Source organism: Dipodomys spectabilis, unplaced genomic scaffold (genome assembly GCF_019054845.1).
Source record: "Dipodomys spectabilis isolate Male_0828 unplaced genomic scaffold, ASM1905484v1 ptg000709l, whole genome shotgun sequence".
Taxonomy (NCBI): Eukaryota; Metazoa; Chordata; class Mammalia; order Rodentia; family Heteromyidae; genus Dipodomys; species Dipodomys spectabilis.
In genome coordinates, this window is record NW_024871386.1 from 2,501 (window position 1) to 15,000 (window position 12,500).

Here is a 12,500-nt window from a genome sequence, read left to right on the forward strand (position 1 = left end):
TCTGACCGTCCTTCTGCCCATCCGTCTGTCCGTGTCTGTCCGTCTGTGTTCATCTGTCCCTCCCTCTGTCCGTCGCTCTGTCTGTGTCTGTCTGTCCCCTCCCTCTGTCCATCTCTCTGTCCGCGTCCATCTGTCTTATCTGTCCGTCCGTCCGTCCATGTCCGTCCATCTGTCTTTCCATCCATCTGTCCCTCCCATGTGTCTGTCCATCTGTCCGTCTGCCCGTCCATGTCGGTCTGTCCGTCCGTCTGTATCTGTGTGTCTGTCCTTCTGTGTCCGTCCGTGTGCATCTGTCCCTCCTTCTGTCCATCTGTCTGTCCGTCTGTGTCCGTCTGTCTGTCTGTGTCCGTCTGTCCATCCGTCTGTCCGTCTGTTCCTCCCTCTGTGTGTCCGTCCGCCCGTGTCCATCTGTCTGTCCATGTCCATCTGTCTGTCCATCTGTCCGTCTGTCTGTCCATCTGTCTGTCCGTGTCTATATGTCTGTCTGTCCGTGTCCATCTGTCCGTCCATGTCCGTCTGTCTGTCTGTTTCTGTGTGTGTCTGTGTCCATGTGTCTGTCTGTCTGTCCCTCTATCCATCTGTCTTTCCGTTTGTCCGTCTGTCCGTCTGTCCCTCCCTCTGTCTGTCCGTCTGTCCGTCTGTGTCCGTCTGTCTATCCGTGTCTGTCCGTGTCCGTCCGTCCGTGTCCCCTCCCTCTGTCCGTCCGTCCGTCCGTGTCCGTCTCTCTGTCCGTGTCCATCTGTCCCCTCCCTCTGTCCGCCCGCCCGTGTCCGTCCGTCTGTGTCTGTCCATCCGTGTCCCTCCCTCTGTCCGTCCATCTGTGTCTGTCCATCCGTCCGTGTCCGTCCGTCTGTGTCCGTCCGTCCATCCGTGTCCGTCTGTCTGTGTCCATTCGTCCGTGTCCGTCCGTCCGTGTCTCTCCCTCTGTCCGTGTGTGTCTGTCCGTCCGTCCGTGTCTGTCCGTCCATCTGTGTCCGTCCGTCCGTGTTTGTCCGTCCGTCCGTGTCCATCTGTCCATCTGTCCATCTGTCCGTGTCCGCCCGTCCGTGTCCGTCCGTCCGTGTCACTCCCTCCGTCCGTAGTCCGTCCGTCCCGTCCGTGTCCGTGTGTGTCTGTCTGTCCGTCCGTGTCCGTCCGTCCGTCCGTGTATCTGTGTCCGTCCGTCCGTGTTTGTCCGTCCGTCCGTGTCCATCTGTCCGTCTGTCCATCTGTCCGTGTCTGCCCGTCCGTGTCCGTCCGTCTGTGTCCCCTCCCTCTGTCTGTCCGTCCGTGTCCGTCCGTCCGTCCATGTCCGTCCGTCCGTCCTTGTCTGTCTGTCTGTGTCCGTCTGTCCGTCCGTGTCCGTCCGTCCATCCGTGTCGTCCGTCCGTCCTTGTCCGTCCGTCTGTGTCCGTCTGTCCGTCTGTGTCCGTCCGTCCGTGTCCGTCCGTCCGTGTCCGTCCGTCCGTGTCCCTCCCTCTGTCCGTCCGTGTCCGTCCGTCCGTCCGTGTCCGTGTGTCCGTCTGTCCGGTCCGTGTCCGTCCGTCCGTCCGTGTCCGTCCGTCCATCTGTGTCCGTCCGTCCGTGTTTGTCCGTCCGTCCGTGTCCATCTGTCCGTCTGTCCATCTGTCCGTGTCTGCCCGTCCGTGTCCGTCCGTCCTGTGTCCCTCCCTCTGTCCGTCCGTCCGTGTCCGTCCGTCCGTCCATGTCCGTCCGTCCGTCCTTGTCCGTCCGTCTGTGTCCGTCTGTCGTCCGTGTCCGTCCGTCCATCCGTGTCCGTCCGTCCGTCCTTGTCCGTCCGTCTGTGTCCGTCTGTCCGTCCGTGTCCGTCCGTCCTGTGTCCCTCCCTCTGTCCGTCCGTGTCCGTCCGTCCGTCCGTGTCCGTGTGTCCGTCTGTCCGTCCGTGTTTGTCCGTCTGTCCGTGTCCATCTGTCCGTCTGTCCATCTGTCCGTGTCTGCCCGTCCGTGTCCATCCGTCCGTGTCCCTCCTCTGTCCGTCTGTGTCCGTCCGTCCGTCCGTGTCCGTCCGTCTGTGTCCGTCTGTCCGTCTGTGTCCGTCCGTCCATGTCCGTCCGTCCGTGTCCGTCCGTCCGTTGTCTCTCCCTCTGTCCGTCCGTGTCCGTCCGACCGTCCATGTCTGTCCGTCCATGTCCGTCTGTCCATCCGTGTCCATCCGTGTCCGTCCGTCCATCCGTGTCTGTCCGTCCGTGTCCGTCCGTCCGTGTCCCTCCCTCTGTCCGTGTCCGTCGTCCGTGTCCCTCCCCCTGTCCATCCGTCCCCCGTCCGCCCGTCCGCCCGCAGGCGCGCTTCCCCGGCCGGGCTGCGGGCTGCGCGGGCAGCTGCGCGTTCCTGGCCTGGGCGCGGGCGGTGAAGCCGGGCGCCTGCCCCGCCCCCGGCCCGCGCTGCGCGGGGTTCGCGGCCGCCTGCGTGGACAGCTGCGCGGCCGACGGCGACTGCGCGGGCGCCCGCAAGTGCTGCGCCAACGGCTGCGGCCGCACCTGCCAGGCCCCGCGCGCCCGCCTGCGAGGTGAGCGCACCGGCCAGCGATCGGGGACGGATTATCGGTTATCGATCAGTGATTGGTTTATTGGTTATCGATCAGTGATTGGTTTATTGGACAGTTATTGGTTATCGATCAGTGATTCATTTATTGGACAGTTATTGGTTATTGATTAGTGACTGATTTTATTGGTTATCGATCAGTGATTGATTATTGATTATTGATTGATTTATTGGACAGTTATTGGTTGTCGACCAGTGATTGATTTATTGGTTATTGATTAGTGATTGATTTATTGGTTATTGATTAGTGACTGATTTATCGGTTATTGATCAGTGATTGATTTATTGATTGATTTATTGGATATCGATTAGTGATTGATTTATTGGTTATCGATCAGTGATTTATTGGTTATCGATCAGTGATTTATTGGTTATCGATCGGTGATTGATTTATTGGTTATTGATCAGTGACTGATTTATTGATTGATTTATTGATTTATTGGTTATCAATTAGTGATTGATTTATTGGTTATTGATAAGTGGTTGATTTATTGGTTTATTTATTGATTTATTGGTTATCGATTAGTGATTGATTTATTGGTTATCGATTAGTGATTGATTTATTGGTTATTGATTAGTGATTGATTTATCGGTTATTGATAAGTGATTCATTTATTGGTTATCGATCAGTGATTGATTTATTGGTTATCGATCCGTGATTGATTTATTGATTTATTGGTTATCGACAGTGATTGATTTATTGGACAGTTATTGGTTATAAATCAGTGATTGATTTATTGGTTATTGATTAGTGATTCATTTATTGATTATTGATTAGTGATGATTTATTGGTTATTGATTAGTGACTGATTTATTGGTTATCGATCAGTGATTGATTATTGATTGATTTATTGGACAGTTATTGGTTGTCGACCAGTGATTGACTTATTGGTTATTGATTAGTGATTGATTTATTGGTTATTGATTAGTGATTGATTTATTGGTTATAGATTAGTGATTGATTTATTTATAGGCCACGGATGGGTTATTGATTAGCTATCCATTGGTTATCGATCATCGATCAGTTATCGATTGGTGATTGATTTATTGGTTATCGATCGGTGATTGATTTATTGGTTTATCGATCAGTTATTCATTTATTGGTTATCGATCAGTTATTCATTTATTGGTCAGTTATTGGTTACTGATTAGTGACTGATTTATTGATTATTGATCAGTGATTGATTTATTGGTTATCGTCAGTGATTGATTTATTGGTTATCGATCAGTGATTGATTTATTGGACAGTTATTGGTTATCGATCCGTGATTGATTTATTGATTGATTTATTGATTTATTGGTTATCGATCAGTGATTGATTTATTGGTTATTGATCAGTGATTGATTTATTGGACAGTTATTGGTTATCGATCAGTGATTAACTTATTGGTTATTGATTAGTGATTCATTTATGGGCCACTGATGGGTTATTGATTTGGTATCGATTAGTTATCAGTTATTGATCGGTTATCGATCAGTGATTGATTTATTGGTTATTGATCAGTGATTGATTTATAGGCCACTGGTGGGTTATTGATTAGCTATGGATTGGTTATCGATCATCGATCAGTTATCGATTGGTGATTGATTTATTGGTTATCGACCAGTGATTGATTTATTGATTATCGATCAGTAATTAATTTGTTGGTTTATTTATTGGTTTATTGGTTATTGATTAGTGATTGGTTTATTTATAGGCCACTGGTGGGTTATTGATTTGGTATCAATTGGTGATCGATAATCGATCAGTTATTGATTTGTGATTGATTTATTGGTTATCGATCAGTGATTGATTTATTGGTTATTAGTGATTGGTTTATGGGCCACTGATGGGTTATTGATTTGGTATCGATTGGCTATCGATCATCGATCAGTTATCGATCGCTGATCGGCTTCTGATTGGTAATCGATGCCTCGGTGATCGATGGCTGTGGCCCGTTCCCAGGCGTCCCCGCGAGGCCCAGGCAGGAGCTGAGGTTCCGCGAGTTCGAGTCCGGGCGGTTGGAGCTGCGCTGGTCGTCCAGGTTCAACGTGTCCCTCGAACCCGTGGTCTACGTGGTGCAGCGTCGCTGGAACCGCGGGATCCACCCCAGCGAGGACGAGGCCACGCCGTGGCAGACGGTCACCCAGGTGAGACCCCGAAATCCACCCCCCAACCCGGGACCCCTGGGGGAAATCCAAGATGGCGCCCTGGACTTCCTCATTTCACCCAGAACCCGACTCCCGACATCCACGACCATTGGGAGACCCATTGCTCACATCCAACATGGCGCCCTGGACCTCTTCCTTCCCCCCAAACTGGTGTCCCAACGCTGGAAAACCCATTGTTCAAATCCAAGATGGCGCCCTGGACCCCTTAATTAAACCCAGAACCCGACTCCCGCCATCCACGACCATTGGGAGACCCATGGCTCACATCCAACATGGCGCCCTGGACCTCTTCCTTCCCCCCAAACTGGTGTCCCAACGCTGGAAAACCCATTGTTCAAATCCAAGATGGCGCCCTGGACCCCTTAATTAAACCCAGAACCCGACTCCCGCCATCCACGACCATTGGGAGACCCATGGCTCACATCCAACATGGCGCCCTGGACCTGTTCCTTCCCCCCAAAGTGGACTCCCAACCGTGGAAAACCCATTGTTCAAATCCAAGATGGCGTCCTGGACCCCTTCAATTCACCCAGAACCCGACTCCCGACATCCACGACCATTGGGAGACCCATGGCTCACATCCAACATGGCGCCCTGGACCTGTTCCTTCCCCCCAAACTGGTCTCCCAACCCTGGAAAACCCATTGTTCAAATCCAAGATGGCGCCCTGTATTCTTGATTTCACCCAGAACCAGACTCCCGCCATCCACGACCATTGGGAGACCCATTGCTCACATCCAACATGGCGCCCTGGACCTCTTCCTTCCCCCCAAACTGGTGTCCCAACGCTGGAAAACCCATTGTTCAAATCCAAGATGGCGCCCTGGATTCTTGATTTCACCCAGAACCCGACTCCTGCCGTCCACGACCATTGGGAGACCCATTGCTCACATCCAACATGGTGCCCTGGACCTCTTCCTTCCCCCCAAAGTGGACTCCCAACGCTGGAAAACCCATTGTTCAAATCCAAGATGGTGCCCTGGACCCCTTAATTAAACCCAGAACCCGACTCCCGCCATCCACGACCATTGGGAGACCCATGGCTCACATCCAACATGGCGCCCTGGACCTGTTCCTTCCCCCCAAAGTGGACTCCCAACCGTGGAAAACCCATTGTTCAAATCCAAGATGGCGTCCTGGACCCCTTCAATTCACCCAGAACCCGACTCCCGACATCCACGACCATTGGGAGACCCATGGCTCACATCCAACATGGCGCCCTGGACCTGTTCCTTCCCCCCAAACTGGTCTCCCAACCCTGGAAAACCCATTGTTCAAATCCAAGATGGCGCCCTGTATTCTTGATTTCACCCAGAACCAGACTCCCGCCATCCACGACCATTGGGAGACCCATTGCTCACATCCAACATGGCGCCCTGGACCTCTTCCTTCCCCCCAAACTGGTGTCCCAACGCTGGAAAACCCATTGTTCAAATCCAAGATGGCGCCCTGGATTCTTGATTTCACCCAGAACCCGACTCCTGCCGTCCACGACCATTGGGAGACCCATTGCTCACATCCAACATGGTGCCCTGGACCTCTTCCTTCCCCCCAAAGTGGACTCCCAACGCTGGAAAACCCATTGTTCAAATCCAAGATGGTGCCCTGGACCCCTTAATTAAACCCAGAACCCGACTCCCGCCATCCATGACCATTGGGAGACCCATGGCTCACATCCAACATGGCGCCCTGGACCTGTTCCTTCCCCCCAAACTGGACTCCCAACCCTGGAAAACCCATTGTTCAAATCCAAGATGGCTCCCTGGACCCCTTCAATTCACCCAGAACCCCACTCCCGACATCCACAACCATTGGGAGACCCATTGCTCACATCCAACATGGCGCCCTGGACCTGTTCCTTCCCCCCAAAGTGGACTCCCAACCCTGGAAAACCCATTGTTCAAATCCAAGATGGCGCCCTGGACCCCTTCAATTCACCCAGAACCCGACTCCCGACACCCACGACCATTGGGAGACCCATTGCTCACATCCAACATGGCGCCCTGGACCTGTTCCTTCCCCCCAAAGTGGACTCCCAACCCTGGAAAACCCATTGCTCACAATCCAAGATGGCGCCAGGTGGAAATCCACCTGTCAGCCATGGACAAACTCTGTGTTTCCTTTTCCTGTTCTTTCTATTTCCTTTTCCTTCTTCCACTTCCTCTTCAGTCTTTCATTTCCTTTCATTCCTCTTTCCCCCCCCGCAGACCACCGAGGAGCACACCCAGCTGGACGACATCCGGGCCACGCGCTGGTACCAGTTCCGGGTCGCAGCCGTCAACGTGCACGGCACGCGGGGGTTCACCGCCCCCAGCAAGCACTTCCGGTCCTCCCGAGGTCAGAGGGGTCGTGACCCTGGACAGGGGTGGGTGGAAGGAGGGAAGGAAGGAAGGAAGGAGGGAAGGAAGGAAGGAGGGAAGGAAGAAAGGAAGGAAGGAAGGAGGGAAGGAAGGAAGGAAGGAAGGAGGGAAGGAAGGAAGGAAGGCAGGAGGGAAGGAAGGAAGGAAGGAGGAAAGGAAGGAAGGAAGGAGGGAAGGAAGGAAGGATTGGAAGGAGGGAAGGAGGGAAGGAAGGAAGGAGGGAAGGAAGGAAGGAAGGAGGGAAGGAAGGATTGTAGGAAAGGAAGGAAGGAAGGAGGGAAGGAAGGAAGGAAGGAAGGAAGGATTGGAAGGAGGGAAGGATGGAAGGAGGGAAGGAAGGAGGGAAGGAAGGAAGGAGGGAAGGAAGGAAGGAAGGAGGGAAGGAAGGATTGTAGGAAAGGAAGGAAGGAAGGATTGGAAGGAAAGAAGGAAGGAGGGATGGATGGAGGGAAGGAAAGATGGAAGGAAGGAGTGAAGGAAGGAAGGAGGGAAGGAAGGAATGATGGAGGGAAGGAAGGAAGGATTGGAGGGGAGGAAGGAAGGAGGGAAGGAAGTAAGGAGGGAAGGAAGGAAGGATTGGAAGGAAAGAGGAAAGGAGGGATGGATGGAGGGAAGGAAGGAAGGAATGATGGAGGGAAGGAAGGAAGGAGGGAAGGAAGGAAGGAAGGAGGGAAGGAAGGAAGGGGGGAAGGAAGGAAGGAGGGAAGGAAGAAAGGAAGGAGGGAAGGAAGAAAGGAAGGAAGGAGGGAAGGAAGCAAGGAGGTAGGGAAGGAAGGAAGGAAGGATTGAAGGAAAGGAAGGAAGGAAGGAGGGAAGAAAGGAAGGATTAAAGGGAGGAGGAAGGGAAGATTGGAAGGAAGGAGGGACGAAAGGAGGGAGGGAAGGAAGGAAGGAAGGAAGAAAGGATGGAAGGAAGGAAGGATTGGAAGGAAGGAAGGAGGGAAGGAAGGAAGGAAGGAAGAAAGGATGGAAGGAAGGAAGGATTGGAAGGAAGGAAGGAGGGAGGGAAGGAAGGAAGGAAGGAAGGAAAGAAGGAAGGAGGGAAGGAAGGAAGGAAGGAGGGAGGGAAGGAAGAATGAAAGGAAGGAAGGAAGGAAGGAAGGAGGGAGGGAAGGAAGGAAGGAAGGAAGGATGGAAGGCGGGAAGGGAGGAAGGAAGGAAAGAAGGAAGGAGGGAAGGAAGGATTGAAGGGAAGGAAGGAAGGAAGGAAGGAAGGAAAGAAGGAAGGAGGGAAGGATGGAGGGAAGGAAGGAAGGATTGAAGGAAGGAGGGAAGGATGGATGGCAGGAGTGCAGGCCAGCCCTTCCCCTTGGTGACCCCATGGCTGACCCTTGACCCCCTCCTCCCCTCAGCCCCGTCCCCGCCCCCCGCCCCCTCTGATCTGCGCGTGGCCGACGTCGCGTGGAGTGACGACGGCAGCGTGGCCGTGACCCTGGCGTGGACACCGCCCTTTGACCCCGACCTCCCCGTCCACCACTACAAGGTCACCTGGAGCTGGACGGACGGCGGGACCCCGAGCAAGCGCAGGACAACCACTGGAGGGGTAAGTCGAGGCACGGGGAGGGAAGGAAGGAAGGAAGGAAGGAGGGAAGGAAGGAAGGAAGGAGGGAGGGAAGGAAGGAAGGAAGGAGGGAAGGAAGGAAGGAGGGAAGGAAGGAAGGAAGGAAGGAGGGAAGGAAGGAAGGAAGGAGGGAGGGAAGGAAGATAGGAAGGAGGGAAGGAAGGAAGGAAGGAAGGAGGGAAGGAAGGAAGGAAGGAGGGAAGGAAGGAAGGAGGGAAGGAAGGAAGGAAGGAAGGAAGGAGGGAAGGAAGGTAGGAAGGAGGGAGGGAAGGAAGGAAGGAGGGAAGGAAGGAAGGAGGGAAGGAAGGAAGGAAGGAAGGAAGGAAGGAGGGAAGGAAGGAAGGAGGGAAGGAAGGAAGGAAGGAAGGAAGGAAGGAAGGAAGGAAGGAGGGAAGGAGGGAAGGAAGGAAGGAAGGAGGGAAGGAAGGAAGGAGGGAAGGAAAGAAAGAAGGAAGGAAGGAAGGAAGGAGGGAAGGAAGGAAGGAAGGAGGGAAGGAAGGAAGGAAGGAAGGAAGGAGGGAAGGAAGGAAGGAAGGAAGGAAGGACGGACACAGAGGACAATCAAGTCCAGGGGAAGGCAGGTGACCGCAGGGGTAAATCGAGGCACGGGTGGGAAACCATCCAGTCCTTGGAGGAGGGAGGCGGTGGGAGGAACACCACCGATGGGGTAAATCGAGGCACGCGGCCGACCTTCCTCCACGTGACCCCAGTGCCCTGGGCCTTGAACTCTGACCCCTGGGTGCTCGACCCCCTGGGTCTCGGCCCCAGTCCGGGTTTGGGCTGCGTTGGGGGAACATGGAGGTGGGGGGGACGCCAGGAGGCCTTGGTAACGGAGCCGTTCTCTGTCTGTCTGTCTGTCTGTGTGTCTGTCTGTCTGTCTGTGTCCGTCTGTCTGTCTCTGTGTCTGTGTCCGTCCGTGTCTGTGTCTGTCTGTCTGTCTCTGTGTCCGTCTGTCTGTCTGTGTCTCTCTGTCTCTTGTGTCTCTCTGTGTCTGTCTGTCTCTGTGTCTCTGTCTCTGTCTTTGTGTCCGTCTGTCTGTCTGTGTCTCTCTGTCTCTTGTCTGTCTCTCTGTGTTGGTCTGTCTGTCTGTCTCTCTGTCTCTTGTGTCCGTCCGTCTGTCTCTGTCTCTGTTTCTGTCTCTCTGTGTCCATCCATCTGTCTGTGTCTCCCACTCTGTCCCTGTGTCCGTCTGTCTGTCTCTGTCTGTCTGTCTTTGTGTCCGTCTGTCTGTCTGTGTCTCTCTGTCTCTTGTCTGTCTCTCTGTGTTGGTCTGTCTGTGTGTCTGTCTGTCTCTCTGTCTCTTGTGTCCATCTGTCTGTCTCTGTCTCTCTGTGTTGTTCTATCTCTGTCTGTCTGTCTGTCTCTGTCTCTGTCTGTCTTTGTGTCCGTCTGTCTGTCTGTGTCTCTCTGTCTCTTGTCTGTCTCTCTGTGTTGGTCTGTCTGTGTGTCTGTCTGTCTCTCTGTCTCTTGTGTCCATCTGTCTGTCTCTGTCTCTCTGTCTTGTTCTATCTCTGTCTGTCTGTCTGTCTGTGTCTGTGTGTCTGTCTGTCTCTTGTCTCTGTCATTCTGTCTCTGTCTCTCTGTCTGTCTCTGTGGTGTCTCTGTGTCCGTCTGTCTGTTTTTCTGTATCCATCTGTCTGTCTGCATGTGTCTGTCTGTCTTGTGTCTGTCTCTGTGTCTGTCTGTCTGTCTCTTGTATCTATGTCTGTCTCTCTCTATCTCTGTTTCTGTCTCTCTGTGTCCATCTGTCTGTCTCTGTGTCCCTGTGTCCGTCTGTCTGTCTCTGTCTCTGTCTCTGTCTGTCTGTCTCTGTGTCCGTCTGTCTGTCTCTGTCTCTCTGTCTCTTGTCTGTCTCTCTGTGTTGGTCTGTCTGTCTGTCTGTCTGTCTGTGTCTCGGTCTCTTGTGTCCATCTGTCTGTCTCTGTCTCTCTGTCTTGTTCTGTCTGTCTGTCTGTCTGTGTCCGTCTCTCTGTCTGTCTCTGTGGTGTCTCTTTGTCCGTCTGTCTGTTTTTCTGTATCCATCTGTCTGTCTGTCTCTGTCTGTTTCCATGTGTCTGTCTGTCTTGTGTCTGTCTCTGTGTCTGTCTGTTTTTCTGTATCCATCTGTCCCTGTCTGTCTGTCTTGTTCTATCTCTGTCTGTCTGTCTGTCTGTGTCTGTCTGTCTGTCTGTCTCTGTGGTGTCTCTGTGTCCGTCTGTCTGTTTTTCTGTATCCATCTGTCTGTCTCTGTGTCTGTCTGCATGTGTCTCTCTGTCTTGTGTCTGTCTCTGTGTCTGTCTGTCTGTCTCTTGTATCTATGTCTGTCTCTCTGTCTCTCTCTCTGTGTGTCCGTCCGTCTGTCTCTGTGACTCTATGTCTGTCTCTTGTGTCTGTCTCTCTCTGTCTCTGTTTCTGTCTCTTTGTGTCCATCTGTCTGTCTCGTGTCTCTGTGTCCGTCTGTCTGTCTCTGTCTGTGTCTCTGTCTCTCAACTGTCTGTCTGTCTCTTGTGTCGGTCGCTCTGTCCCTGCGTCTGTCTCTGTGTCCCTGTGTCCATCTGTCTGTCTCTGTCTCTCTGTCTTCTTCTATCTCTGTCTGTCTCTCTGTGTCTCTTTGTCTGGTCTCTGTGTCCGTCTGTCTGTCCGTGTCTGTCTCTTGTCTGTCTCTCTGTGTTGGTCTGTGTGTCTGTCTGTCTCTGTCTGTCTGTCTCTTGTCTGTCTCTCTGTGTTGGTCTGTGTGTCTGTCCGTCTGTCTCTGTCTCTCTGTGTCCGTCTGTCTGTCTCTGTGTCCGTCTGTCTCTGTGTCTCTCTGTGTCTGTCCATCTGTCTCTGTGTCTCTGTCTCTGTCTGTCTGTCTCTGTCTCTTGTCTGTCTCTCTGTGTTGGTCTGTGTGTCTGTCTGTCTGTCTCTGTGTCTCTGTGTCCGTCCGTCTGTCTCTGTGTCTCTGTCTGTCTCTGTCTCTTGTTTGTGTCTCTGTCTCTGTCTGTCTCTCTGTCTGTCTCTGTGTCCGTCTGTCTGTCTGTGTCTCTCTGTCTCTTGTCTGTCTGTCTCTCTGTGTTGGTCTGTGTGTCTGTCTCTGTCTGTCTGTGTCCATCTATCTGTGTGTGTCTGTCTCTCTGTCTTGTTCTATCTGTCTCTCTGTCTCTGTCTGTCTGTGTCTCTGTCTCTTGTGTCCATCTGTCTGTCTCTGTCTCTCTGTCTTGTTCTATCTCTCTCTGTCTGTCTGTGTGGTATCTCTGTGTCCGTCTGTCTCTGTCTCTCTGTTTCTCTGTATCCGTTTGTCTGTCTCTCTGTATCCATCTCTGTCTCTGTCTGTCTGTCTCTGTGTCCGTCTGTCTGTCTGTGTCTGTCTCTCTGTGTTGGTCTGTGTGTCTGTCTCTGTCTGTCTGTGTCCATCTGTGTGTGTCTGTCTCTCTGTCTTGTTCTGTCTGTCTCTCTGGCTCTGTCTGTCTGTCTGTCTGTGTCTCTGTCTCTTGTGTCCATCTGTCTGTCTCTGTCTCTCTGTCTTGTTCTATCTCTCTCTGTCTGTCTGTGTGGTATCTCTGTGTCCGTCTGTCTCTGTCTCTCTGTTTCTCTGTATCCGTTTGTCTGTCTCTCTGTATCCATCTCTGTCTCTGTCTGTCTGTCTCTGTGTCCGTCTGTCTGTCTGTGTCTGTCTCTCTGTGTTGGTCTGTGTGTCTGTCTCTGTCTGTCTGTGTCCATCTGTGTGTGTCTGTCTCTCTGTCTTGTTCTGTCTGTCTCTCTGGCTCTGTCTGTCTGTCTGTCTGTGTCTCTGTCTCTTGTGTCCATCTGTCTGTCTCTGTCTCTCTGTCTTGTTCTATCTCTGTCTGTCTGCATCTGTCTGTCTGTGTCTGTTTGTCTGTCTCTTTTATCTATGTCTGTCTGTCTGTCTGTCTGTGCCTCTTTGTGTC

At 52.6% G+C, this 12,500-nt stretch overlaps 1 protein-coding gene across 1 annotated transcript in view; it reads left to right on the forward strand.

Moving 5' to 3' along the window:
* The window catches only part of Anos1 (anosmin 1), a gene marked incomplete at its 5' end in the record, with an annotated part of 38,061 nt that overhangs the window by 2,436 nt on the left and 23,125 nt on the right, over positions 1-12,500 (forward strand). The window contains 4 exons of the mRNA XM_042672420.1: positions 2,281-2,506; positions 4,487-4,671; positions 6,900-7,029; positions 8,405-8,595. Coding sequence (XP_042528354.1) covers positions 2,281-2,506; positions 4,487-4,671; positions 6,900-7,029; positions 8,405-8,595 — 732 coding nt within the window. The remainder of the gene's footprint in view (positions 1-2,280; positions 2,507-4,486; positions 4,672-6,899; positions 7,030-8,404; positions 8,596-12,500) is intronic.